The sequence below is a fragment of the Babylonia areolata genome, chromosome 20 (genome assembly GCF_041734735.1).
Source record: "Babylonia areolata isolate BAREFJ2019XMU chromosome 20, ASM4173473v1, whole genome shotgun sequence".
NCBI lineage: Eukaryota > Metazoa > Mollusca > Gastropoda > Neogastropoda > Buccinidae > Babylonia > Babylonia areolata.
The window spans coordinates 1,079,302-1,105,965 of NC_134895.1; the positions used below are offsets into that span (position 1 = coordinate 1,079,302).

At 43.4% G+C, this 26,664-nt stretch overlaps 1 protein-coding gene across 4 annotated transcripts in view; it reads left to right on the top strand.

Annotated features, from left to right (window-relative positions):
* The first annotated feature begins 673 nt into the window (after window positions 1-673).
* Window positions 674-26,664, top strand: part of LOC143294983 (nuclear factor 1 A-type-like) — a 55,508-nt gene continuing 29,517 nt past the window's right edge. For all 4 annotated transcript variants that reach the window (XM_076606511.1, XM_076606512.1, XM_076606513.1 and 1 more), the window contains exons 1-4: window positions 674-874; window positions 16,747-16,902; window positions 19,559-19,934; window positions 24,104-24,163. In XM_076606511.1, coding sequence (XP_076462626.1) covers window positions 866-874; window positions 16,747-16,902; window positions 19,559-19,934; window positions 24,104-24,163 — 601 coding nt within the window. In that variant the 5' untranslated portion in view covers window positions 674-865. The remainder of the gene's footprint in view (window positions 875-16,746; window positions 16,903-19,558; window positions 19,935-24,103; window positions 24,164-26,664) is intronic.

Below are 26,664 nucleotides of genomic sequence, written 5' to 3' on the forward strand. Positions count from 1 at the left end.
GTTTAGACACACTGTATGCAAAGGCGTATGAGCACTACATACCAACATGCACTAAAAAATTACAACACTGAAATTACGGCAGATAACTCCTTTCTCCCTCTTCTAAACAATGGGGAGGGAATGCTTAAAAACGAAAGTAGAGTTAAAGTGTGGATTGCTGTTCAAATAATGATGGTTTATGCATTTTTTAAAATTAAAAACAACAATGAAACAAATGAAACAAAAAACTCCGCCCAATACCTAACGTTGATGATTAAATCCGCAACACCTTGTAACTGTTTCAGGGTGCACCAAAAGCCGCCCTGACAGGAACAGAAACTGAAGATGATGAAACCCGGATTTTCTCGTGCACTGCGGCACTAGCAGACCACGCGCACAAAAATAGGCGGAGCTTATTCATGTGTGCGCGCTGCGATGGTCGATGCCGATACGATCTTTTCTTCGCAAGGAACAAATAAACCACTTGAAAGCGGAGAAACACAGTGTGCTCTCTGTCAAACTGAACCTGGTCAAAAGCATCCTAGGGATTCCATGCCAAAAAAAATTTAAATGCCATTTCAACAGAACGATCAATCTCCGATCCGAAGCCACACATACCCATTCATTTCATTGGCTGACATGGCGACGTGGATTGCCTTACTTTCCAAAAATGGAAATAGACAACAACAACACCTCCATGTCTAAGAAGCACACCACCAAAGAAACAGCGAGGTAACGAGGTGTCAGGAGTGGCCGAATTTCGCATGACCCGCTGACTTTTCCCGGCCCTGTGAGTTGTTAAAGTTGTGAAAGCACCGAAAAGGTTCACTATGATGAGAGGACTTCAGCTTTCCACGCTCCATGGCTGACAGGGTCAGGGTGGAAAATGACCATGGTAAGTTTCGCCCCACCATCATGAGACGAGCTTGTGCTCTCACCTGGCCGCCTTGTAGATTGTGCAGACATTTCATTCATATTCATTCAGCGGAAATGAGGGCACCCATCAGCGTTAAAAGAAAAGTTCAGTGTGCTTGCCAGACATGTGTGTCCAGTCCCTGAATCATTTTCTTCCAGCACTATTTTCCAAGATGGCTGCCACATTCAGTGAGGCCTGTCGTGTTATGACGTGCTTCTGCAATGGGCTGCACTCTTGCCTGCAACTTATATAATTGTGCCCAACGGTGAAGCTTTCGGGTATTTCAGACTATCAAGACGTGAATTAAACAAACGAGAAGCTGTCTCTGTAAGTGAGATACGATGTGTTCGACGCAGTAACCGAGTGCTGACTTTACCAGTAAATGCGTGTGTATGGGGGCCCACAGTGAATGTGTTCTTTCAGCATTTGCTGTGCAGGCACCTGCATTTCATTTCACAACTGGTCATGTCTAGATAGGTCCAAAAAAACTTGATTTACCAGTGTAATACAAAGCCTACATACAGTTGATTGGGGATAGGACAGGGATGCACAAATCATTTTTGTGCCTTTGTCAGTTTTTGATTAAATGTGTATCATTCATTCATTCATTGAATGATTCTGCAGTTTCAAATCAAATAATTGAGAGTGCATTGAAAATCATTTGAGAAATAAATTGTACTGATTGTAACAGGTCTGTAGCTCTGTGAATGTCAGCCCATGTGGTTAATGTTTCACACTCCTGAATGTGTATGAGTGTATAGCTGTGTGTGTGTGCAGTGTGCATGGGTGACATGTGCATACACATTTTGTGTGTGTTAGTCTGTTACTATGTGTGTGAGTGATAGTGACTGAAAAATTGAATTCAAACCAGTTTAGGTATTTTTTGTGAGTATTACTCAAAACAAAGACAAAAATCTCTCTCTCTCTCTCTCTCTCTCTCTCTCTCTCTCTATATATATATATATATATATATGATAGTTGTGTCTGACTATGACCATCAGAACAGCAGAGGAGGCAACTGCTGTTCTGACTATTTGGGCTAGAATTTGATTATAGTGGAGTGTGTCTTGCCCAAGTACATCCCCACTCTCTCGGCCAAGAGGGTTTTAGGACGGTCGGCGTTGGGATGGTTCCCAAAAGCCAACTAGCCCACAAGGCTGGAGCATTAAGAGCCAGTGCAATTTTGCCTCCTAGTTTGAAAGTCTTAGTCCTTCACAAAAGACTAAGCTGTAAATGGTTTCCCATTGACTGGAGAAACCATTGATAATACAGCTCTCACTTTGCTGTTGTCCCAAATGTAAACTTATGTCAATCTGTGATATAAGCCAAGTGTTGGGCCTTATATATATATAAAACACATGTGTATATATACACCTCCCACCCAACTCTATACTCACTCATGGACATGGGCAGAACTTGCTCGAATGCAGTCAGCCTCTGCAAAAGTATGCACTAACGAACTGACAGAGTTCCCTATCTTTATGAAACCAGATGAAAAGAAAAACTTATTCTTTTCTTCACACACAGTTCCTTGCATCCTTTGAAAGGAAATGAAGATATCCATGTGCATTGGTAAAAATATGCGGTACATTTTGGCTGTAGTTTAAGATAAGTCTAGCCCTCTACAAGTATGGATAACCTGGTCATGCCCAGAATTCCTGAAAAGGATGCATCTTTTACTGTGTGTTTTGATTCACTCTGAATTATCATTTTTAATCTTTTACAAACATTTCCATCTGTGACATCGATTTCACAACAGTCAAATAGTAATAAATGCCAAGTCAATTCATTATTTTTCCTGCAAAATCCAACTTGTCTGCTTATTGTTTCCACTGCACTCTACTTCTTCTGCTTCTCACTCAACTTCTGTGAAGAGCCATTGGGGCGCAGCACAGAACTGTTGACCAGATTCCTCCAGATCTGTAGGTTTTGTGTCAAAGCCTGGGTCTCTGTAAATGTTTTTTTGCATCCATGTTGTCATTGTATCCTTTTTTTCTATGTTCCTCTCCATTTCCCTGCCTCCACAGCTCCTTTGAGGAACCATTCAGTGCTAAGATACACATAAGGTGAACATTGTTACAGTTTATGACACCCATCAAACTTCTACTGGAGGGTACCCTATCAATTGTCTTCTCAGCTCAGCTCACTAAAGAAAATTTCCAACTCAGACCACCGAGTCTGGTGAAAACATCTCACTTCACATTTGACAAGTGACTGGTTGACAAACACTGTTTACCCAATAAACTATGGCATTTTTTAGTTGTGAAAAGCCAATAAAACTAAAGGAATATGTGCTTGTGACAAGGAACAAATAAATTAAGTCACACACACACACTTGAAAAGTGTCTCCAGATACTTTGGTGAAATCATGTGGTAAACACTGATGATAGCAGACTCCTCTTTACCCCCTCCCTCCCAAGTCTGCATCTTGACAGAATTTGTTGTCTGTTCATTCAGTGTTCATTGTCTACTGAAGTTGCTGGATTTGATGCATTAAGTGGGAGGTGGTGCACAGTGAAGGGGAGATTAGTCTGTCAAGGGTGAAGGTTGTTTGCTATGCAGGGGAAGTATTTCCATCGAGCCGTGAGGTTTTTTTGGTTTTTTTTCTGTGTATAGTCAGACTGTAGAGGAAGTAAGTCTTTTAAGGGAGGGTTGGGGGGATTTTTGTTGTTGTTGTTGTATAGGGGAGGTAAGTCCATCAATGGAAGAGTTTTTTTGTTTTCAAGGGGAGTAAGTTTATTCGGTGGAGAGTTGTTTTTTATTCAGGGTAGGTCAGTCCAGTTTTTTTTAGGGGAGGATGTGTATGGTAGTGCATGGAAGGTTAATCCGTTAGGAGTTGTAGTTTTTTGTTGTGTTCTTTTTTAGGGGTGGTAGCACAGGGGAGGTTAAGAGTGGAGGTCTTTTACATCTCCCAAGCCAAGATACGTGCAGACCTGCTTGTGCCTTCAGTCTCCACAATTCTTGGCATATATATGCAAAAAATCATGAGGAAAACCCTTTTATTTAGATTATTGTAATTTATTTTCCATGCCCAGGTTCCAGAAGGTCTGTAACTACTAAACGCCAGCATACCCAGCATGCACCATCTTAAAAAATGGACTGTGCCTGCCTAAATTACCAAATAAAGAAGCATATTAAATGTGAAATAGTTTAAACTGGTGCCCTTGGAAGCAAAAGACTAAAACCAAGTGGATTGTGTTCCGTGAAGATTGTGTCCCTTCCAAACGATTTGAACCTGCATCCAGTGACATAAATTTCTTGACCCGAAGGAAGTTTTGAAGCCTTTCAACCATGTAACCCTCTCCATCCCCCCACTCCACTCCCCCCCCTCTCCGCCATCCTTTCCACACCCTGTACAGTAGGTTGCTGTTAAGATTGACTGTCCAGGGCAGAAAACATTTGGAGTGGAGATCAATAAAAGCGTGGTGAATTCAGCTGAACTGAAATTTGTGTAGAAATATTTTTATGGTTCCATTGTTATAGCTTTTTTTTTTTTTAGTTTTCTTCCATTGTTGTATGAATAGCTGGATTGATTGTAGGAAAGATGCAGGTGAGCATCATTTTCAAGGAAACAAAGGGGGAAAAAAAAAAGAATGCAAGTAAAGATTAGTTCATTGGCTGTTTGCATACATAGGTATCAATGAATGTTAAATGAAAAGGCTGGAAAGGAAAATATAAATATCAGAGTTGGGGTGGGAAATAGATTACAGAGACAGTTATACAGTATCATACCAGCAATGTGTACAGGTTTATTTCACTTGTAACTTAGAGAGACAGAGAGAGAGAGAGCAAATGGATGTGAATTTCTGTTTCTTGATATGCACAGAGACAGGTAATGAAAGTGAATTTCTTAGGTTTCTTTGTTTGCATGATAGACTGTGTGGAGAGAAGTGTACACATGGAGTTTGGTTCCTTCCTGGTGTTATGCTTGTCCAGGAGGATTGTGGTGCTCGCTCATGTGGCTTTGGTTTGTTAATCAGCCTGCACAGGCAGCAGAAAGGATTAGACCATTGAACAGGTTCAGCAGAAAATTGACTCACTGACCTGAGATTAACACAGATCTGCCCCTGAGGAAGGAACCGACATGGGTGGGTAGAGTTGATCACGACTCTAGCATCAAGACTTTTTGCTGTGCTTGGCTTTACTGTCCTTGTTCACTTTAGCCATACTCTGTTCGTCCAGTTACATCATTCCTTCAGCCACAGTCCTTGTGAATGGGCAGGCACTGAGCACTGGCACATGATCTCTTTACAGACAGGGACATGATCTCTTTACAGACTGACAGGGACATGATCTCTTTTCAGACAGGGACTTGATCTCATTATGACACAGACTTGATCTCTTTACAGACAGGGACATGATCTCTTTTCAGACAGGGACTTGATCTCATTATGACACAGACTTGATCTCTTTACAGACAGGGACATGATCTCTTTTTAGACAGGGACTGGATCTTATTATGACACAGACTTGATCTCCTTACAGACAGGGACATGATCTCTTTACAGACAGGGACATGATCTCTTTACAGACTGACAGGGATAATATCTCTTTAACAGACTGACAGGGATGTGATCTCTTTACAGACAGAGACATGATCTCTTCACAGACAGAGACAGGGGCATGATCTCTTTACAGACTGACAGGGACATGATCTCTTTACAGACAGGGACATGATCTCTTTACTGACAGGGACATGATCTCTTTGCAGACTGACAGGGACATGATCTCTTTTCAGACAGGGACTTGATCTCTTTACAGACAGGGACATGATCTCTTTGCAGACTGACATGGACATGATCTCTTTTCAGACAGAGACATGATCTCTTTACAGACAGGGACATGATCTCTTTTCAGACAGGGACATGATCTCTTTTCAGACACAGACTTGATCTCTTTACAGACAGGGACATGATCTCTTTACAGACAGGGACATGATCTCTTTGCAGACTGACAGGGACATGATCTCTTTTCAGACACAGACTTGATCTCTTTACAGACAGGGACATGATCTCTTTACAGACAGGGACATGATCTCTTTGCAGACTGACAGGGACATGATCTCTTTTCAGACAGGGACTTGATCTCATTATGACACAGACCTGACCTCATTACAGACCGGGGCATGATCTCTTTACAGACAGGGACATTATCTCTTTACAGACAGGGACATGATTTCTTTTACAGACAGGGGCATGATCTCTTTACAGACAGGGACATTATCTCTTTACAGACAGGGACATGATCTTTTTACAGACAGGGACATGATTTCTTTTACAGACAGGGACATGATCTTTTTTACAGACAGGGACATATCTCTTCACAGACTTTTACAGACACGGACATGATCTTTTTACAGACAGGGACATGGTCGCTTTACAGACTGTTACAGACAGGGACATGATCTTTTTACGGACAGGGACATGATCTCTTTACAGACTGTTACAGACAGGGACATGATCTTTTTACAGACATGGACATGATCTTTTTACAGACAGGGACATATCTCTTCACATAATTTTACAGAGAGGGACATGATCTCTTGACAGACTGTTACAGGCAGGGACATGGTCTCTTTACAGACTTTTACAGACAGGGACATGATATCTGTACAGACAGGCACATGATCTTTTTACAGACAGGGACAAGATTTCTTTACAGACTGACAGGGACATGATATCTTTACAGACTGATGACAGGGACATGCTGTCTTTACAAACAGGCAAGGACATGATCTTTTCAGACAAGGACATGATCTTTTCACAGACAAGGACATGATCTTTTTCACAAGGGCATGATCTTTTCACAGACAAGGACATGATCTTTTCACAGACAAGGACATGATCTTTTCACAGACAAGGACATGATCTTTTCACAGACAAGGACATGATCTTTTCAGAAACAGGGATGTGATCTCTTTACAGACAGGGACATGGGGGACATGATCTCTTTACACATAGATAATAGAGATAGAGACTCCATCAGTACATGAGGGGTCAGGTGTAGTGAGAGATTAGGGTGTGTGCCTCCTTCATGGCATTTCATATAGTCGGACAGGTCTGGCATAACAGAGCTGGGTTAGAATATTGGAACATATCCCCCGGGATGGTGTGTGAAGTGCATGACACTCGGCACACAGGTTCACGGGTGTACCCATACAGTACACCCTGAATACAATCCACTATGGACTCCATTCACGGGTGTACCCATACAGTACACCCTGAATACAATCCACTATGGACTCCATTCCACTATGGACTCCATTCACGGGTGTACCCATACAGTACACCCTGAATACAATCCACTGTGGACTGAGTTCACTGGTGTACACCCATACAGTACCCTCAGTGATCAGTGCATAATTTGGACTGCTTGGTAGTATCAGACAGGTGTGTGGAAATGATTTGCATCAATGAAGGATACCTCTGGCCCTGGCAGTGTCCAGCGATGACCCCAACTGACCCTGGAAGTGTCCAATGTTGACCCTAACTGACCTTGGCAGTGTCCAGTGATGACCCTGACTGACTTTGGCAGTGTCCAGTGATGACCCTCACTGACCTTCCTCAACTGACCCTGGAAGTGTCCAATGATGACCCTAACTGACCTTGGCAGTGTCCAGTGATGACCCTGACTGACCTTGGCAGTGTCCAGTGATGTCCCCAACTGACCCTGGTAGTGTCCAGTGATGACCCTGACTGACCTTAGCAGTCTCTATTGATGACCTTAACTGACCCTGGCAGTGTCCAGTGATGACCCTGACTGACCTTGGCAACAGTGTCTGAAAGATCCCCAATTATACATACCTACAGTGTTGATGATGATGACAGGTCAAGTCCAAAGTTGACTTAAGTTCAAAACATTTTTTTTTTTACATAGTTTTATTTATAAAGATTGTTTGTCAGAAAACAGTTGTTTTTTCTGTGTTTTTTAAACAACACACACACACACACACACACACACACACACACACACACACACACACACACACACACTTGCATGTGTATGCAAAGTCTCTCTCTCTCTCTCTCTCTCTGAATCTCCCTTCTTCCCTTCCTTCACCTCCATTCCTTCTCTCTTTCTCTCTCTCTCTCACTCTCTCTCTCTCTAGCTTCCTCCCCTTTCTTTCTCTCAGTCCCCCTCCCTGTCACTGTATGTCTGTGTCTCATCATGTCATATCTAAATGTGCTTAAACATGGTGTCTTTGACCAGTCCTGTATTCTGGACTAGTTTTACACTTAACACTGGCAGACTGTTGTGCCAAAGGGTGATTAGGGCATTTCTTTAGTTTGGGTGGTTGGGGCAGGGTTCTTCCTATCGAGCAAGGCAGGTCTTGTTGAGCCCACTCATGTCTTGACTCACAGTTGTATATTTGCTTATTTGGTGTGTCCGTGTGTGTGTGTGAATAGATGCTGTGAAATGTCTCCTCTTTATCTGAATTGATTTGTGTGCAGTGTTGTTGAGTGTGCTGCAATTTCCCTGGACATTTTAGTTTGGGTGGTTGGGGCAGGGTGTTCTTTCTATGGAACAAGGCAGGTCCCCTTGTTGAATGAGCCCACACATCTCAGTTGTTGAGTGTGCTGCAATTTCCCTGGACATACCATGTCAAGCTGTGCCTAAGATCTGTTCCCTGGGATGGGTCTTGGGTATGTAACGCAGGTTTATCTGAATGTGCATAACAGCTTACAGACACCAATGGGGTGAAAATTTGTACTGTGTAGACAGGGTAGTGTCTCAACTTTCATGAACATGAATCCCAACTGTACCACTTTTGAGATACAAACTTCAGATGATTACATTGTGTTCCTTTCAGCATGATCTGATCTGCATGCTGATGCACACAAACACACTTTTTCAGGTGTCTCTCTGTCTCATGGAACCGCACACAAACACACTTTTTCAGGTGTCTCTGTCTCACGTACTTCCATGCGTGCATATGAGCACACACACACACACACACACACACACACACACACACACACACACACACACTGAATACATGTCCCATCCATTATTACTTGTAGATGTTAGGTGAGGGAGGTCAGTACTAGATCAGCAGTTCCAGTATTGATCAGGGAGAACATGAGAGCCATGTGAGGTCCCTTGTGCATTGGGTCCCCCCTTACCCCTCTCCCCCCTCACCCTCTGGGAAGTGCTGCGGGTGTGACACTGTCAGAAGTGTGAACAGCATTCAGTCCCCTACCCCCTCCCTGTCTTCCTCCCCCTCCCCCTCTTTCCTGTGAAGTGCTGTGGGTGTGACACTGCCAGAAGTGTGAATAGCGTTCAGTCCCCCCCCCCCCTCCCCGAGTCCCTCCCCCTCCCCCTCTTTCCTGTGAAGTGTTGTGGGTGTGACACTGTCAGGAGTGTGAATAGCATTCCGTCCCCCCCCCCCCCCCTCCATGTCCCTCCCCCCTCCCCTCTTTCCTGTGAAGTGCTGTGGTGTGACGCTGTCAGGAGTGTGAATTGCGTTCAGTCCCCCCCCCCCCTCCATGTCCCTCCCCCCTCCCCCTCTTTCCTGTGAAGTGTTGTGGTGTGACGCTGTCAGGAGTGTGAATTGCGTTCAGTCCCCCCCCTCCCCTCTTTCCTGTGAAGTGCTGTGGTGTGACGCTGTCAGGAGTGTGAATTGCGTTCAGTCCCCCACTGTATTCCTCCCCCCTCCCCCTCTTTCCTGTGAAGTGCTGTGGGTGTGACACTGTCAGAAGTGTCTCCGTGGCAGCCAGCTCTCTGAGATCTGTGTCCCATCACCCCCCTCCCTCACACACACCTGTGCTCCATCCTGGGGGGTGGGGGGGGGAGTGGGGGGTAGTCTGAGCAGGATTTGATAGTGTACTGAAGTGAGCATTGCATATATATATTGAATACCTGACAGATGAATGGCTTAATGTGCTTGATGAATGAGATAAACACGTATGCATGTGCACAGTGAGACGTGCCGTGGGGCTAGGTATTTGTGTGTGTGTGTGTGTGTGTAACAAATGTCTGGTAACTGTGTGTGTGTGTGTGTGTGTGTAGCAGATGTCTCATAATTCCGTGTGTGTGTGTGTGTGTGTGTGTGTGTGTGTGTGTGTGTAGCGGGTCTGAAGTGTATGAAATTTATGTGTTGTACACAATATGGCGTGTGTGAATCAATGTGTGTTCATATGAGTGCAGTAAATATGTGTGTAGTGTGTTAGTTGCTTGTCATATTGTTGTATTTCTATGAACTGTATGGCATTTGAAGATGATTTTGGTCAAAAGTGGTCATTTTACTTGTGCATCATTGATGGGTTGAATAAAAGTTCAGCTAATAATTTCAGACTAAGTAATGAAATCACCTGTAATTAACCAAAATGAATACAGTCAGTCGTTTACCCCAGATGCACACTGGCGCTCACTTAAAAAAACCTGAAGAACACGTGCCCACACATATAAACACAGACATGCAGTCAGGTGTGTTTGTACACACATTTATACAATGTAATAATAATGTGCGTGTGTGTGTGTGTGTGTGTTAATGTTCACATACACATATACACATGTGATTGCAAACACATGCACATATGTGCGCGCGCATATGCTTGCACAAACAGGAATGTGTGCCTTAAATTGCACACACTCAGGTGCATGCGCGCGTGCACACACACACACATACACATACACACACACTCTTAGAAGTTTAAAGTGCCTCTAGTCTGCTGGTCAGAGACCAGTATTGATATTTTATAAGGCAGTGATGCTTTTCATTGACCAGTGGTCAGTACAGATAGCCATTCAGCATTCCACAGGTCCATCTTCCCAGTGTTCCAAATAAAAACAGTAATTGTCACTTTTGCAAATGGCAGTTTCAGGTATGCTACTGTTTGGTCTGTGCTGTTTGCTGAAGTGCTTTGTATTGAAGAACACTGCTCGCTCTCTTTTTCGTAATTTTTTTTTACCTTTAGAAAAAAAGGGAAGAAAATAAACCAATATTTGTCTGCAAATTGAAACATTAATGCGATGATTAGATGTGGATTTCTTCTTCCTGTATGTATGCTCCCAAATCTTTCAGCTGAACAGTTTGAAATTGGCATTGTGGAAGTTTCTCTTTCTTTGCCTCTCTCTCTCTCTCTCTCTCTCTCTCTCTCTTTCCTTTCCTTTCCCTTCTCTCTCTCTCTCCCTTCCCTTCTCTCTCTCTCTCTCTCTCTCTCTCTCTCCCCCCCCCCCCTCTCTCTCTCTCTGTGAAGGTTTATGCAACAAACATAATGGACAGAAAGAGTGATGAGCACACTTTGAAAAGACAGGACTGAAAAAGAAAGAGATCAGTGTGCAACAGCAGTGACTGTTGAACAGATTGGGAGGATCACCATGGACACCAGAGGACTGACAACAGTATGTGTGCTGTCATGACCCTGATGTCTTGTGGCATCAGTTTTCCAGGAATGTCTGGTCCTGCATTCACACACACACATTCATTCTCCATCTCTCTTGCACACACACTCACACACTCACACACACACACACTGAGGGTAGGTTTGGGGGTGGGGTGGGGGGTAGTGCAACTTCCTTCAACAGACCATTCCCATGTGTATGTTGTGTATATGGGTGTGAGGGGACCTCTGGCCCAGGGCAAGAGTGACCAAGTTCCTGCTGCACAGTCTGCATGGCCCTCTCCAACCTGGCCATTGTGGTGGGTCATTTCCCACACCTGTAGTGTTGTACAGTGGACATGGTCATTCACCTGTGTGGTGGGTCATTTCCCACACCTGTAGTGTTGTACAGTGGACATGGTCATTCACCTGTGGTGGGTCATTTCCTACACCTGTACCTGCTGTACAGTGGACATGGTCATTCACCTGTGTGGTGGGTCATTTCCCACACCTGTTGTGTTGTACAGTGGACATGGTCATTCACCTGTGTGGTGGGTCATTTCCCACACCTGTAGTGTTGTACAGTGGACATGGTCATTCACCTGTGTGGTGGGTCATTTCCCACACCTGTAGTGTTGTACAGTGGACATGGTCTCACACCTGTGTGGTGGGTCATTTCCCACACCTGTAGTGTTGTACAGTGGACATGGTCATTCACCTGTGTGGTGGGTCATTTCCCACACCTGTAGTGTTGTACAGTGGACATGGTCATTCACCTGTGGTGGGTCATTTCCCACACCTGTAGTGTTGTACAGTGGACATGGTCATTCACCTGTGTGGTGGGTCATTTCCCACACCTGTAGTGTTGTACAGTGGACATGGTCACACACCTGTGTGGTGGATCACTTGACACACTGCTGTACACTGCAGTGGACATTGTCACACTGTGTGGTGGATCACTTGACACACTGCTGTACACTGCAGTGGACATTGTCACACTGTGTGGTGGGTTATTTCACACTGCTGTACACTGCAGTGGACATTGTCACACGTGTGGTGGATCACTTGACACACTGCTGTACACTGCAGTGGACATTGTCACACTGTGTGGTGGATCACTTGACACACTGCTGTACAGTGCAGTGGACATTGTCACACGTGTGGTGGATCACTTGACACACTGCTGTACACTGCAGTGGACATGGTCACACACCTGTGTGGTGGATCACTTGACACACTGCTGTACACTGCAGTGGACATTGTCACACTGTGTGGTGGATCACTTGACTCACTGCTGTACAGTGCAGTGGACATTGTCACACTGTGTGGTGGATCACTTGACACACTGCTGTACACTGCAGTGGACATGGTCACACACCTGTGTGGTGGATCACTTGACACACTGCTGTACACTGCAGTGGACATGGTCACACACCTGTGTGGTGGATCACTTGACACACTGCTGTACACTGCAGTGGACATTGTCACACTGTGTGGTGGATCACTTGACACACTGCTGTACACTGCAGTGGACATTGTCACACGTGTGGTGGATCACTTGACACACTGCTGTACAGTGCAGTGGACATTGTCACACTGTGTGGTGGATCACTTGACACACTGCTGTACACTGCAGTGGACATTGTCACACTGTGTGGTGGATCACTTGACACACTGCTGTACAGTGCAGTGGACATTGTCACACTGTGTGGTGGATCACTTGACACACTGCTGCCCATAGCTGACCCCACACCCCATCATCTCTCGGTTCTGTCTGTGTGTGCAGCACTGTTCCATGTCTATAGAACAGATGTGGCTGACTGCACAGTAAGGTAACAGTCACTGCACACACCCATACATACATACATACATACATGTATCTGTGTGTGTGTGTGTGTGTGTGTGCACGCGCGTGAGAACAGCTGGGGCAGACAGCAGATAGTGTTGAAGCCCAGGAGTTCATCAGCACATCAAGGGGTTGGTGTGGAATGCTGCGCAGTCTTGTGCCATACTCCTGCTCTCCCTTTCCCCTTTCTCGTGGGACTGATGGGGTGAAGAGGAAGGAAGGCGGCAGCGTGTGATGAGAAAGAAGGGGTGTGTGTGATGAGGGGGCGAGGAAGGTGTTAATGATCAAAGGGTACAGGGTGGCTCAGGTGTGATGTGAAGATCATTGTGGTGTTCTGTTTAATCAGAAATATAGAAAAGAATTTTTGTAACCTGACATCTATTCAGCCCATACATGCTTGCACAAGTACATGTTTTTCTGCCTTCTTCTCGAAGCCTCCCCCCCACCCTCCCCAACACACACACACACATATATACACAGAGTTTTAACCCCTGACCACAATTCCCAGTGTTGTAAAACTGTGTGTGTGAGAGAGAGAGAGAGAGAGAGAGAGTACCCCTTGGCCACAATTCCCAGTGTTGTAAAACTCTGTGTGTGTGTGTGTGTGTAAGAGAGAGAGAGAGAGATACATGCATACATATTACATTTAGTGAGCTAATCCTGAATGAAAGATTGATTTTGTTCTTCAGTTCTCAAAATACTAGTCCACTTGTCTTTCACATGCATACACTCCCTTCCAAATGTTCCATGCAAACTGATCAGGGAGTGGCTTCATGATTGGCAGTTCCGACTTCAGGAATATCTAAATATCTACATTCTCGACAAGTTGTGAAGGGTTGAAACACCAAAACGTTTCTTATTATATTTCTTCACAAGTGGCTGATATGGCACTGCTTGGATGGTTGCATGTGTGTGAGCGACTCAGTCAGACGAAGACAAGGTACTCAGTAAGAAGTGAATGTGATTTACTTGTGTGCACAGCAGGAGCCGTAAGGTTCAGTGATGGTAGGCAGCTGTTTGAAAAAGGAAGGCAGTGCTGCTGGTGATCACACACTGAGAATACCTTAGAGTGCTGACATTTCCACATCATACATATCTGTGAACAGCAACATGGATATGAGTCTTGGTTATCGAATTAGGGGACTGGGATTTTCAAGTTGACAAACTTGGTATGTGTCATTGTGTATGGTATGTAGAGAGACAGATCATGAAAAATAATGAAATGATAGCACATTATCCATCTAGCGAACGAGAAGAAATGATTGCACTCAAACAGTAAACAAATAAACAGTGACAAACAGCACACAGCAACCTGCAGTGTACATCAGAAAATATGTGGGTGTGGTTTTCCTTCAACAAGAACAACAAAATCTTCCTGGGCAGTCAAAACTATTAGTGCCAATTCTGCAGACTTTGAAGAAGACTAATTTTTGAGTAAACAGACAAAATGGTGGTTATATAGGATGTATGTATCATATGTTAGTTTTCTTCCTAAACAGACAAAATGGTGGTTATTAGGATGTATCATATGTTAGTTTTCTTCCTAAACAGACAAAATGGTAGTTATATAGGATGTATGTATCACATCTTAGTTTTCTTCCTAAACAGACAAAATGGTGGTTATATAGGATGTATGTATCATATGTTAGTTTTCTTCCTAAACAGATAAAATGGTGGTTATATAGGATGTATGTATCATATGTTAGTTTTCTTCCTAAACAGACAAAATGGTAGTTATATAGGATGTATGTATCATATGTTAGTTTTCTTCCCCGCTCTCTCCTGTTTTTCTGGAATGATTGTGGCTGGTAGCTGATATCTCCAGCTGAGTGTTTTACTGTCTGATGGTATTGTGTGCTTGTGGTGGGTGTCTGCTGTGGATGTGTGTGAGACGATATTTGATTGTTGCCATGTCTTTGTGAAGTGCAATGTGCCAGAGCAGTTTTTTTGTTTGTTTTGTTTTTTTGTTTTTTTTAGGGGGGGATGTGATGTGGTATAAAGAAAGATAATGATGATGATGATTACCATTATTATTATTGTTGTTATTATTTCATTGAATGGAATGGTCTCTGCATGTGTTTGACATGGAGCAGGGCATTTTGGATAGTCTTGATGTGAGTGAGTTTAGAGCCTTCATATAACTGTCATGATCAACAGAGCAGCAAAGGGTATAAACACTGCATAAACACAGATGGTTTTCACCAGCCATTGTGTTGGATGAATTTGATCCATTCATTGAGTCCCTGACAACATTCATGGTATTGTTGCTCAGGATAATTTGATCCATTCAGGATAATTTGATCCATTCATTGAATCCCTGACAACATTCATGGTATTGTTGCTCAGGATAATTTGATCCATTCATTGAGGCCCTGACAACATTCATGGTATTGTTCCTCAGGATAATTTGATCCATTCATTGAGGCCCTGACAACATTCATGGTATTGTTGCTCAGGATAATTTGATCCATTCATTGAGTCCCTGACAACATTCATGGTATTGTTCCTCAGGATAATTTGATCCATTCATTGAGGCCCTGACAACATTCATGGTATTGTTCCTCAGGATAATTTGATTCATTCATTGAGTCCCTGACAACATTCATGGTATTGTTGCTCAGGATAATTTGATCCATTCATTGAGGCCCTGACAACATTCATGGTATTGTTGCTCAGGTTAATTTGATCCATTCATTGAGGCCCTGACAACATTCATGGTATTGATGCTCAGGATAATTTGATCCATTCATTGAGGCCCTGACAACATTCATGGTATTGTTGCTCAGGATAATTTGATCCATTCATTGACGCCCTGACAACATTCATGGTATTGATGCTCAGGATAATTTGATCCATTCATTGAGGCCCTGACAACATTCATGGTATTGTTGCTCAGGATAATTTGATTCATTCATTGAGGCCCTGACAACATTCATGGTATTGTTGCTCAGGATAATTTGATCCATTCATTGAGTCCCTGACAACATTCATGGTATTGTTCCTCAGGATAATTTGATTCATTCATTGAGGCCCTGACAACATTCATGGTATTGTTCCTCAGGATAATTTGATTCATTCATTGAGTCCCTGACAACATTCATGGTATTGTTGCTCAGGTTAATTTGATCCATTCATTGAGGCCCTGACAACATTCATGGTATTGTTGCTCAGGATAATTTGATCCATTCATTGAGGCCCTGATAACATTCATGGTATTGTTGCTCAGGATAATTTGATCCATTCATTGAGGCCCTGACAATATTCATGGTATTGATGCTCAGGATAATTTGATCCATTCAGGATAATTTGATCCATTCATTGAGTCCCTGACAACATTCATGGTATTGTTGCTCAGGATAATTTGATCCATTCATTGAGGTCCTGACAGTGCCTATTGGTCATGTTTCAGGATAATTCCATCCATTCATTGAAGTCCTGACAGTATCCATTGGTCATGTTTCAGGATGAATTTCATCCATTCATTGAGGTCCTGACAGTGTCCATTGGTCATGTTTCAGGATGAATTTCATCCATTCATTGAGGTCCTGACAGTGTCCATTGGTCATGTTTCAGGATGAATTTCATCCATTCATTGAGGTCCTGACAGTGTCCATTGGTCATGTTTCAGGATGAATTTCATCCATTCATTGAGGTCCTGACAGTGTCCATTGGTCATGTTTCAGGATGAATTTCATCCATTCATTGAGGCCCTGCTGCCTCATGTCAAGGCGTTCTCCTACACATGGTTCAACCTACAAGCAGCCAAACGCAAGTACCTGAAGAAACATGAAAAACGCATGTCCATGGAGGAGGAGCGCCGGGTCAAAGAGGAGCTGCAGGTGGGTGTGCCCCGTCACCAGACACACTGTTTACACTCTGACCTTTTCACGCTGGTGTGGAAGTGTTTGCTTGTGTACACTTCTGAAGATTACTGCTTCGAGATTATCAAGTTTTAATGCTTAGAGTTCAGCTGGCATAACATGGTTGGATTTATATTAGTTCTGTTGAATGCAGATTTACTCCAGCAGTGGAATAAACAGAGAGACAGGAAGATATACTCTTTAAGTCAGTAGGGGATGTATTGAAAGGCATAAAGATTCTGATATCAAAGGAATTTAGGAGAGATATTGACAGTGGAGGGTGGTGTGGGTGGACAGTTTTTGAGGTCATTGAATTTCTTTATTGTAAAGAAATAGTGAACTCTTTTTTTTTCTTGTACAGATGGTGGGGACAGCGGATATGTTGAACTATTTATGGAGGAATAAAGATATTGGGGTCATGTGTATATAGAGGCATAGAGGTCAGCAGAAAAAGTGGCATAATCATTATTATGATCATGATGGTGAAGTCGGGCATTATATCAATACATGATGGTGATGATGACAGACCAATTTATAATTATATGAAGATGACACATTATATATATATATATATAAATCCTGAACTGAGAAATTGAATCATTCTTTGATTTGTTTCAACTTGTTTCAAACATTCCAAAACTACATCAGTACCTGTTATTGTAGCTAAGAACAAGGACTTGTATGTTTTCCTGTTTCCTACATTGATTTTTACCCCTGTCATCCCTTTTCATCCTTTCTCTTTTTATATCTTAATGTGTGCAAGCTTTATGAATCAAAATGAACTTGTTTATTTGTTGATGGACTGACACAGGACAGTTTTTGTTAATGACCCACAAAGCGCAAGTCTTGTGTACTGACACTGTATAATTAGTGTTGACGAAAGAAAAGAGTTGTGTACTGATACTGATTAGTTAGTGTTGATGTCCAACAACCTTGTGCATTGACACTGAGCATTTGATGTTCATTAAAGACAAGTGTTGTGTACTGGCACTGAACAGTTAATGTTGATTCAAGACGAGTTGTGTACTGACACTGAACAGTTAATGTTAATTCAAGACGAGTTGTGTACTGACACTGAACAGTTAATGTTAATTCAAGACGAGTTGTGTACTGACACTGAACAGTTAATGTTAATTCAAGACGAGTTGTGTACTGACACTGAACAGTTAATGTTGATTCAAGACGAGTTGTGTACTGACACTGAACAGTTAATGTTGATTCAAGACGAGTTGTGTACTGACACTGAACAGTTAATGTTGATTCAAGACAAGAGTTGTGTACTGACACTGAACAGTTAATGTTGATTCAAGACAAGTGTTGTGTACTGACACTGAATTGCTGGTGTTGATGACCAACAAGCCTTGTGCACTGACATTGATTAGTTAGTGTTGATGAACGATCCTTGTGTATCAACATTGATTAGTGTTGATGACGATCCTTGTGTATCAACATTGATTAGTGTTGATGACGACCCTTGTGTATCGACATTGATTAGTGTTGATGACGACCCTTGTGTATCGACATTGATTAGTTAGTGTTGATGACGACCCTTGTGTATCGACATTGATTAGTGTTGATGACGACCCTTGTGTATCGACATTGATTAGTTAGTGTTGATGACGACCCTTGTGTATCGACATTGATTAGTTAGTGTTGATGACGACCCTTGTGTATCGACATTGATTAGTTTGTGTTGATGACGACCCTTGTGTATCGACATTGATTAGTTTGTGTTGATGAACGATCCTTGTGTATCGACATTGATTAGTTTGTGTTGATGAACGATCCTTGTGTATCGACATTGATTAGTGTTGATGACGACCCTTGTGTATCGACATTGATTAGTTTGTGTTGATGAACGATCCTTGTGTATCGACATTGATTAGTGTTGATGACGACCCTTGTGTATCAACATTGATTAGTTTGTGTTGATGAACGATCCTTGTGTATCGACATTGATTAGTTTGTGTTGATGAATGATCCTTGTGTATCGACATTGATTAGTTAGTGTTGATGAACAAGCGTGGCGTATTGACTCTGATAAGTCAGTGTAAATGACCAACAAGCCTTGTGTGCTGACACTGAATAGTTAGTGTTGACGTGTGTGTGTGTGTGTGTGTGTGTGTGTGTTTGTGATGGGAGCTGGAGTGCATGTTTTGTGTGTTTTGTGTGTGTGTGTGCATGTGTGCGTGTAGTACATGTATATATATGTATCGGTTGAGGGTTGAGCCTTGGTGTCCATGCATCTTGCATGTGTGGTGTGTATGTGCGTGTGGTGTGTGTGTGTTTTCATTTATTTGCCTTACAGTAAAATGAAATATTTCTAAGACTTCTAGGTATCTTTCATTTTACTGTACTTTTTATCAGGTTTTTTGAGGGTTTTTTTTGTTTTTTTGCCTGATTGTTTCTTTCCATTTATTTTTAAGTTGATTCTTTTCTCAAAGCTGGGGTACACTCTCAAGGTCTGATCGCCATGTTAGGTTCATGAGAAGGTCAGGCATTTGATGCTTTGTTTGTGGATGGGGGGATCGGGGGTTTGGGGAGGGGGGGGGGGGGGGCTGGGGGGTGAGTTCATCAACATATGTGGTATAGTGTATATCAGTGTGTCCAACAAGGGCTTTGCGTCATGTGTCAGATGGAGAAGGGGGAGGTGAAACAGAAGTGGGCGTCACGGCTGCTGGCCAAACTTCGTAAGGACATCACTCAGGAGTGTCGGGAGGACTTTGTGCTCAGCATCACGGGCAAGGGGCCCTCGGTGTGTGTGCTCAGCAACCCTGACCAGAAGGGCAAGATGCGGCGCATCGACTGCCTGCGACAGGCGGACAAGGTGTGGCGCCTGGACCTGGTGATGGTGATTCTCTTCAAGGCCATCCCCCTGGAGAGCACGGATGGGGAGAGACTGGAAAAGGCTCACAGCTGTATGCACCCCAACCTGTGCGTCAACCCGCACCACATCAGTGTGTCCGTGCGGGAGATCGACCTCTACCTCGCTAATTTCATACACAGTTATGGTGAGTCTCCGCTACACTTATCGTTGCCTCCCTTCATTCAATACATGTCTTGGTAGTAAACACACACACACATTACCTGCAGAATCTGTAGCAGATAGTGCAGCCAACATGTCTTGGTAGTGAACACACACACACATTACCTGCACAATCTGTAGCAGATAGTGCAGCCAACATGTCTTGGTAGTAAACACACACACACATTACCTGCAGAATCTGTAGCAGATAGTGCAGCCAACATATCTTGGTAGTAAACACACACACACACACACATTACCTGCAGAATCTGTAGCAGATAGTGCAGTCAGTCTCCTCTCAAATTGTCCCACAGGCGGAATGAACATTGCACATTACTGTATGCTTTTCTCACTACCTTCTTTCAATCATACGTCTTGGTAGTAAACACACATTGCCTGCAGAATCTGTAGTTATTGTTGCTACCAGTCTCCTATCCAATTATTCATCAGACGGTACGGATGGTGTACATTGCAGTTGAAAGTAAAATAATACATTACACTTGAAAGCAAGACACATGTCTGAGAAAAGCATTACTTCATGTATTTTGGGAAGATTGTTTACCTGAGTTTAATTTTCAAAGACTGATTCTTCTGCGACACTGCAAAAGCTCTGCTAGAAGTGATAGTGTGGCAAGTTTTGGACATGTTCCCCGTGATATGTGTGACAGTTTGGTTTAGGGAGCAGGGTTCTGATGTGTTCCCATGAGATGTGTGATAGTTTGTGTGGCGAGGTTGTGGATGTATTCCCTAGAGATGTGTGATAGTTTGTGTGGTGAGGTTGTGGATGTATTCCCTAGAGATGTGTGATAGTTTGTGTGGCGAGGTTGTGAATGTATTCCTTGGAAATGTGTGATCGTTTGTGTGGCGAAGTTGTGAATGTATTCTTTGGAGATGTGTGATCGTTTGTGTGGCGAAGTTGTGAATGTATTCCTTATAGATGTGTGATAGTTTGTGTGGCGAGGTTGTGAATGTATTCCTTGGAGATGTGTGATTGTTTGTGTGGCGAAGTTGTGAATGTATTCCTTGGAGATGTGTGATAGTTTGTGTGGTGAGGTAGTGAATGTATTCCCAATCGATGTGTGATAGTTTGTGTGGCGAGGTTGTGAATGTATTCCTTGGAGATGTGTGATTGTTTGTGTGGCGAGGTAGTGAATGTATTCCTTGGAGATGTGTGATTGTTTGTGTGGTGAGGTAGTGAATGTATTCCCAATCGATGTGTGATAGTTTGTGTGGCGAAGTTGTGAATGTATTCTTTGGAAATGTGTGATCGTTTGTGTGGCGAAGTTGTGAATGTATTCCCAATAGATGTGTGATAGTTTGTGTGGCGAGGTTGTGAATGTATTCCCAATAGATGTGTGATAGTTTGTGTGGCGAGGTAGTGAATGTATTCCCAGTAGATGTGTGATAGTTTGTGTGGCGAGGTTGTGGATGTAGTCCTTGGAAATGTGTGATAGTTTGTGTGGCGAGGTTGTGAATGTATTCCCAATAGATGTGTGATAGTTTGTGTGGCGAGGTTGTGGATGTAGTCCTTGGAGATGTGTGATAGTTTGTGTGGCGAGGTTGTGGATGTAGTCCTTGGAGATGTGTGATAGTTTGTGTGGCAAGGTTGTGGATGTATTCCTTATAGATGTGTGATTGTTTGTGTGGCAAGGTTGTGGATGTATTCCCTAGAGATGTGTGATCATTTGTGGCAAGGTTGTGAATGTATTCCTTGGAGATGTGTGATAGTTTGTGTGGCGAGGTTGTGGATGTATTCCTTGTAGATGTGTGATTGTTTGTGTGGCAAGGTTGTGGATGTATTCCCTAGAGATGTGTGATCATTTGTGTGGCAAGGTTGTGAATGTATTCCTTGGAGATGTGTGATAGTTTGTGTGGCGAGGTTGTGGATGCATTTCCAAGAGATGTATCATGGTGTGTTTGGCCACATTTTCAATTTATATCAAGAGGTGTCATTGTTAGTGCGGCAAGGTTTTGGATGTATTTCCAAGAGATGTAGAATCCAGTGTCTGTGCAGTGTGTAGTGCAGCAAGGTTTTGGATGTATTTCCAAGAGATGTAGAATCCAGTGTCTGTGCAGTGTGTAGTGCTGCAAGGTTGTGGATGTATTTCCAAGAGATGTAGAATCCAGAGTCTGTGCAGTGTGTAGTGCAGCAAGGTTGTGGATGTATTTCCAAGAGATGTAGAATCCAGAGTCTGTGCAGTGTGTAGTGCAGCAAGGTTGTGGATGTATTTCCAAGAGATGTAGAATCCAGTGTCTGTGCAGTGTGTAGTGCAGCAAGGTTGTGGATGTATTTCCAAGAGATGTAGAATCCAGAGTCTGTGCAGTGTGTAGTGTTGCAAGGTTGTGGATGTATTTCCAAGAGATGTAGAATCCAGTGTCTGTGCAGTGTGTAGTGTTGCAAGGTTGTGGATGTATTTCCAAGAGATGTAGAATCCAGTGTCTGTGCAGTGTGTAGTGTTGCAAGGTTTTGGATGTATTTCCAAGAGATGTAGAATCCAGTGTCTGTGCAGTGTGTAGTGTTGCAAGGTTGTGGATGTATTTCCAAGAGATGTAGAATCCAGTGTCTGTGCAGTGTGTAGTGTTGCAAGGTTTTGGATGTATTTCCAAGAGATGTAGAATCCAGTGTCTGTGCAGTGTGTAGTGCAGCAAGGTTTTGGATGTATTTCCAAGAGATGTAGAATCCAGTGTCTGTGCAGTGTGTAGTGCAGCAAGGTTTTGGATGTATTTCCAAGAGATGTAGAATCCAGTGTCTGTGCAGTGTGTAGTGTTGCAAGGTTGTGGATGTATTTCCTAGAGCTGTAGAATCCAGAGTCTGTGCAGTGTGTAGTGTTGCCTGGTGGCTGTCAAGGAGGCCGCCCTGCTCAGTCGTAAACGATCTTCTCCTCAACCTTGGTGATGACAGAATTTCTCTTCTGTCCCTTTTAGATCTCTCTGCAGCTTTTGATACTATTGACCATGACATCTGTCTGTCCAGACATCAGAACTCTTTCAGTATTTCTGGCACAGTCTTAGATTGGTTTAAAATGTTTGCATCAGATCCCAGACGATATAGATCTGTAATGGCTTTTACTGATCTGCAACACCGCAGGACGTTGGGGTCCCATCGAGTTCTGTGCTTAGACTAGTTCTGTTTTGTTTTGTACGTGGGACGTGTATCTGGCATGATCAATCAACATTAACTGTTACACAACAGTTTTGCTGACGACATCCAGCGTCAGAAATCAGGTTCCATTTCTTAACAGCATGTTCACCCAAAACTGTATTACAGACTTAAAACAGTGGATGACACTGAACAAACTACAATTCAACAAAGAGAAGACAGAAACCAATCTCCTTTCTCCTTCTGAATTTCAGAATAACCCTTCTCTTCCTGCTTCTGTCTACATTGGCACTGACAGTATTGCCTTTTCTTCATCAGTCAGTAATCCCAGTGTTACATTTGATCCCACTTTTCCATTCAAGTGGCGTTTATCCAATATCTATAACTAATGTAAGGCAACCTAACTGGAAATCTGAAAAATCAGTTCCATTTAATGCTTCCTTTCCAGTGAAGCTACAAGAACACTGGTCTGTTCATTGGTCTTGTCCAGGCTTGATTATTGTTACGGTCTCCTGGGTGATTCACCTAAGTACCGTCATGAAAAGCTCTGAAGTCCAGAACAGTGTCATCAGGATGGACTGCAGGTCACTGGATAGAAACATGTCACTGGTCTCTTACAGTCTCTTCACTGGCTACCTATTCAATACAAAATCAACTACAAACTTGCACCTATCTGCTTTTCATCTATTTATGGCCTTGCCATAAGATGTCTTGCAAATATAACCATCCATCAGCTCCATTTTTCTTCTGATACTCGTCTTACTTGCATCTCTTCTGTCAGAAAAAAATCCATTGGTTTGCGTACTGTCTCTCTTCAAAGCCCAGCTGTCTTTATATCAGGCACTCTTCTTCAACCAAGTCTTCCCTGAAAACCCACTTCTTCAAACTAATGTAGATCACTGATCCGTTGTTCTTGTTGTGTGATTCTTGTGTGTGTGTGTGTGTGTGTGTGTGTGTGTGTGTGTGTACATGCTTGAGTATATGCGTATATATATCATGTGCATGTGTGTATGTTTTGTGGATTTTATTTGGCAGTGGTGTGTTTTTTTCCCCAGTGCCAGACCCCAGAATGGATTATGGAGAGCTGTCCATCAACGGTGACCCAGACATCAAGGGTAGGTGTCCTTGTGGCCTGTTGTTGTGTGTGTGTTTCTGTAGGGTTCCTTGTGGCCTAGGTGTTCAGATCTGTGTTGTGTTTCTGTAGGGTTCCTTGTGGCCTAGGTGTTCAGATCTGTGTTGTGTTTCTGTAGGGTTCCTTGTGGCCTAGGTGTTCAGATATGTGTTGTGTTTCTGTAGGGTTCCTTGTGGCCTAGGTGTTCAGATCTGTGTTGTGTTTCTGTAGGGTTCCTTGTGGCCTGTTCAGATCTGTGTTGTGTTTCTGTAGGGTTCCTTGTGGCCGAGGTGTTCAGATATGTGTTGTGTTTCTGTAGGGTTCCTTGTGGCCTCAGTGTTCAAACCTGTGTTGTGTGTTTCTATAGGGTTCCTTGTGGCCTAGGTGTTCAGATCTGTGTTGTGTTTCTGTAGGGTTCCTTGTGGCCTAGGTGTTCAGATCTGTGTTGTGTGTTTCTATAGGTGTCCTTGTGGCCTCAGTGTTCAAACCTGTGTTGTGTGTTTCTGTAGGGTTCCTTGTGGCCTAGGTGTTCAGATATGTGTTGTGTTTCTGTAGGGTTCCTTGTGGCCTAGGTGTTCAGATATGTGTTGTGTTTCTGTAGGGTTCCTTGTGGCCTTGGTGTTCAGATCTGTGTTGTGTTTCTGTAGGGTTCCTTGTGGCCTAGGTGTTCAGATATGTGTTGTGTTTCTGTAGGTGTCCTTGTGGCCTCAGTGTTCAAATCTGTGTTGTGTGTTTCTGTAGGTGTCCTTGTGGCCTCAGTGTTCAAATCTGTGTTGTGTGTTTCTGTAGGTGCCCTGGTGGCCTCAGTGTTCAAACCTGTGTTGTGTGTTTCTATAGGTGTCCTTGTGGCCTCAGTGTTCAAACCTGTGTTGTGTGTTTCTATAGGTGTCCTTGTGGTCTCAGTGTTCAAACCTATGTTGTGTGTTTCTGTAGGGTTCCTTGTGGCCTCAGTGTTCAAACCTATGTTGTGTGTTTCTATAGGTGTCCTTGTGGCCTCAGTGTTCAAACCTGTGTTGTGTGTTTCTGTAGGTGTCCTTGTGGCCTCAGTGTTCAAACCTGTGTTGTGTGTTTCTATAGGTGTCCTTGTGGCCTCAGTGTTCAAACCTGTGTTGTGTGTTTCTGTAGGGTTCCTTGTGGCCGAGGTGTTCAGATCTGTGTTGTGTTTCTGTAGGTGTCCTTGTGGCCCCAGTGTTCAAACCTGTGTTGTGTGTTTCTATAGGTGTCCTTGTGGCCTCAGTGTTCAAACCTGTGTTGTGTGTTTCTATAGGTGTCCTTGTGGCCTCAGTGTTCAAACCTGTGTTGTGTGTTTCTATAGGTGTCCTTGTGGCCTCAGTGTTCAAACCTGTGTTCTGTAGGTGTCCTTGTGGCCTCAGTGTTCAAACCTGTGTTGTGTGTTCTGTAGGTGTTCTTGTGGCCTCAGTGTTCAAACCTATGTTGTGTGTTTCTATAGGTGTCCTTGTGGCCTCAGTGTTCAAACCTGTGTTGTGTGTTTCTGTAGGTGTTCTTGTGGCCTCAGTGTTCAAACCTATGTTGTGTGTTTCTGTAGGTGTTCTTGTGGCCTCAGTGTTCAAACCTGTGTTGTGTTTCTATAGGTGTCCTTGTGGCCTCAGTGTTCAAACCTGTGTTGTGTGTTTCTGTAGGTGTCCTTGTGGCCCCAGTGTTCAAACCTATGTTGTGTGTTTCTATAGGTGTCCTGGTGGCCCCAGTGTTCAAACCTGTGTTGTGTGTTTCTATAGGTGTTCTTGTGGCCTCAGTGTTCAAACCTGTGTTCTGTAGGTGTCCTTGTGGCCTCAGTGTTCAAACCTGTGTTGTGTGTTTCTATAGGTGTCCTTGTGGCCTCAGTGTTCAAACCTGTGTTCTGTAGGTGTCCTTGTGGCCTCAGTGTTCAAACCTATGTTGTGTGTTTCTATAGGTGTCCTTGTGGCCTCAGTGTTCAAACCTGTGTTGTGTGTTTCTATAGGTGTCCTTGTGGCCTCAGTGTTCAAACCTGTGTTGTGTGTTTCTGTAGGTGTCCTTGTGGCCCCAGTGTTCAAACCTGTGTTCTGTAGGTGTCCTTGTGGCCCCAGTGTTCAAACCTATGTTGTGTGTTTCTATAGGTGTTCTTGTGGCCCCAGTGTTCAAACCTGTGTTGTGTGTTTCTATAGGTGTCCTTGTGGCCTCAGTGTTCAAACCTATGTTGTGTGTTTCTGTAGGTGTCCTTGTGGCCCCAGTGTTCAAACCTATGTTGTGTGTTTCTATAGGTGTCCTTGTGGCCTCAGTGTTCAAACCTATGTTGTGTGTTTCTGTAGGTGTCCTTGTGGCCCCAGTGTTCAAACCTGTGTTGTGTGTTTCTATAGGTGTCCTTGTGGCCTCAGTGTTCAAACCTATGTTGTGTGTTTCTGTAGGTGTCCTTGTGGCCTCAGTGTTCAAACCTGTGTTGTGTGTTTCTATAGGTGTCCTTGTGGCCCCAGTGTTCAAACCTGTGTTGTGTGTTTCTATAGGTGTCCTTGTGGCCTCAGTGTTCAA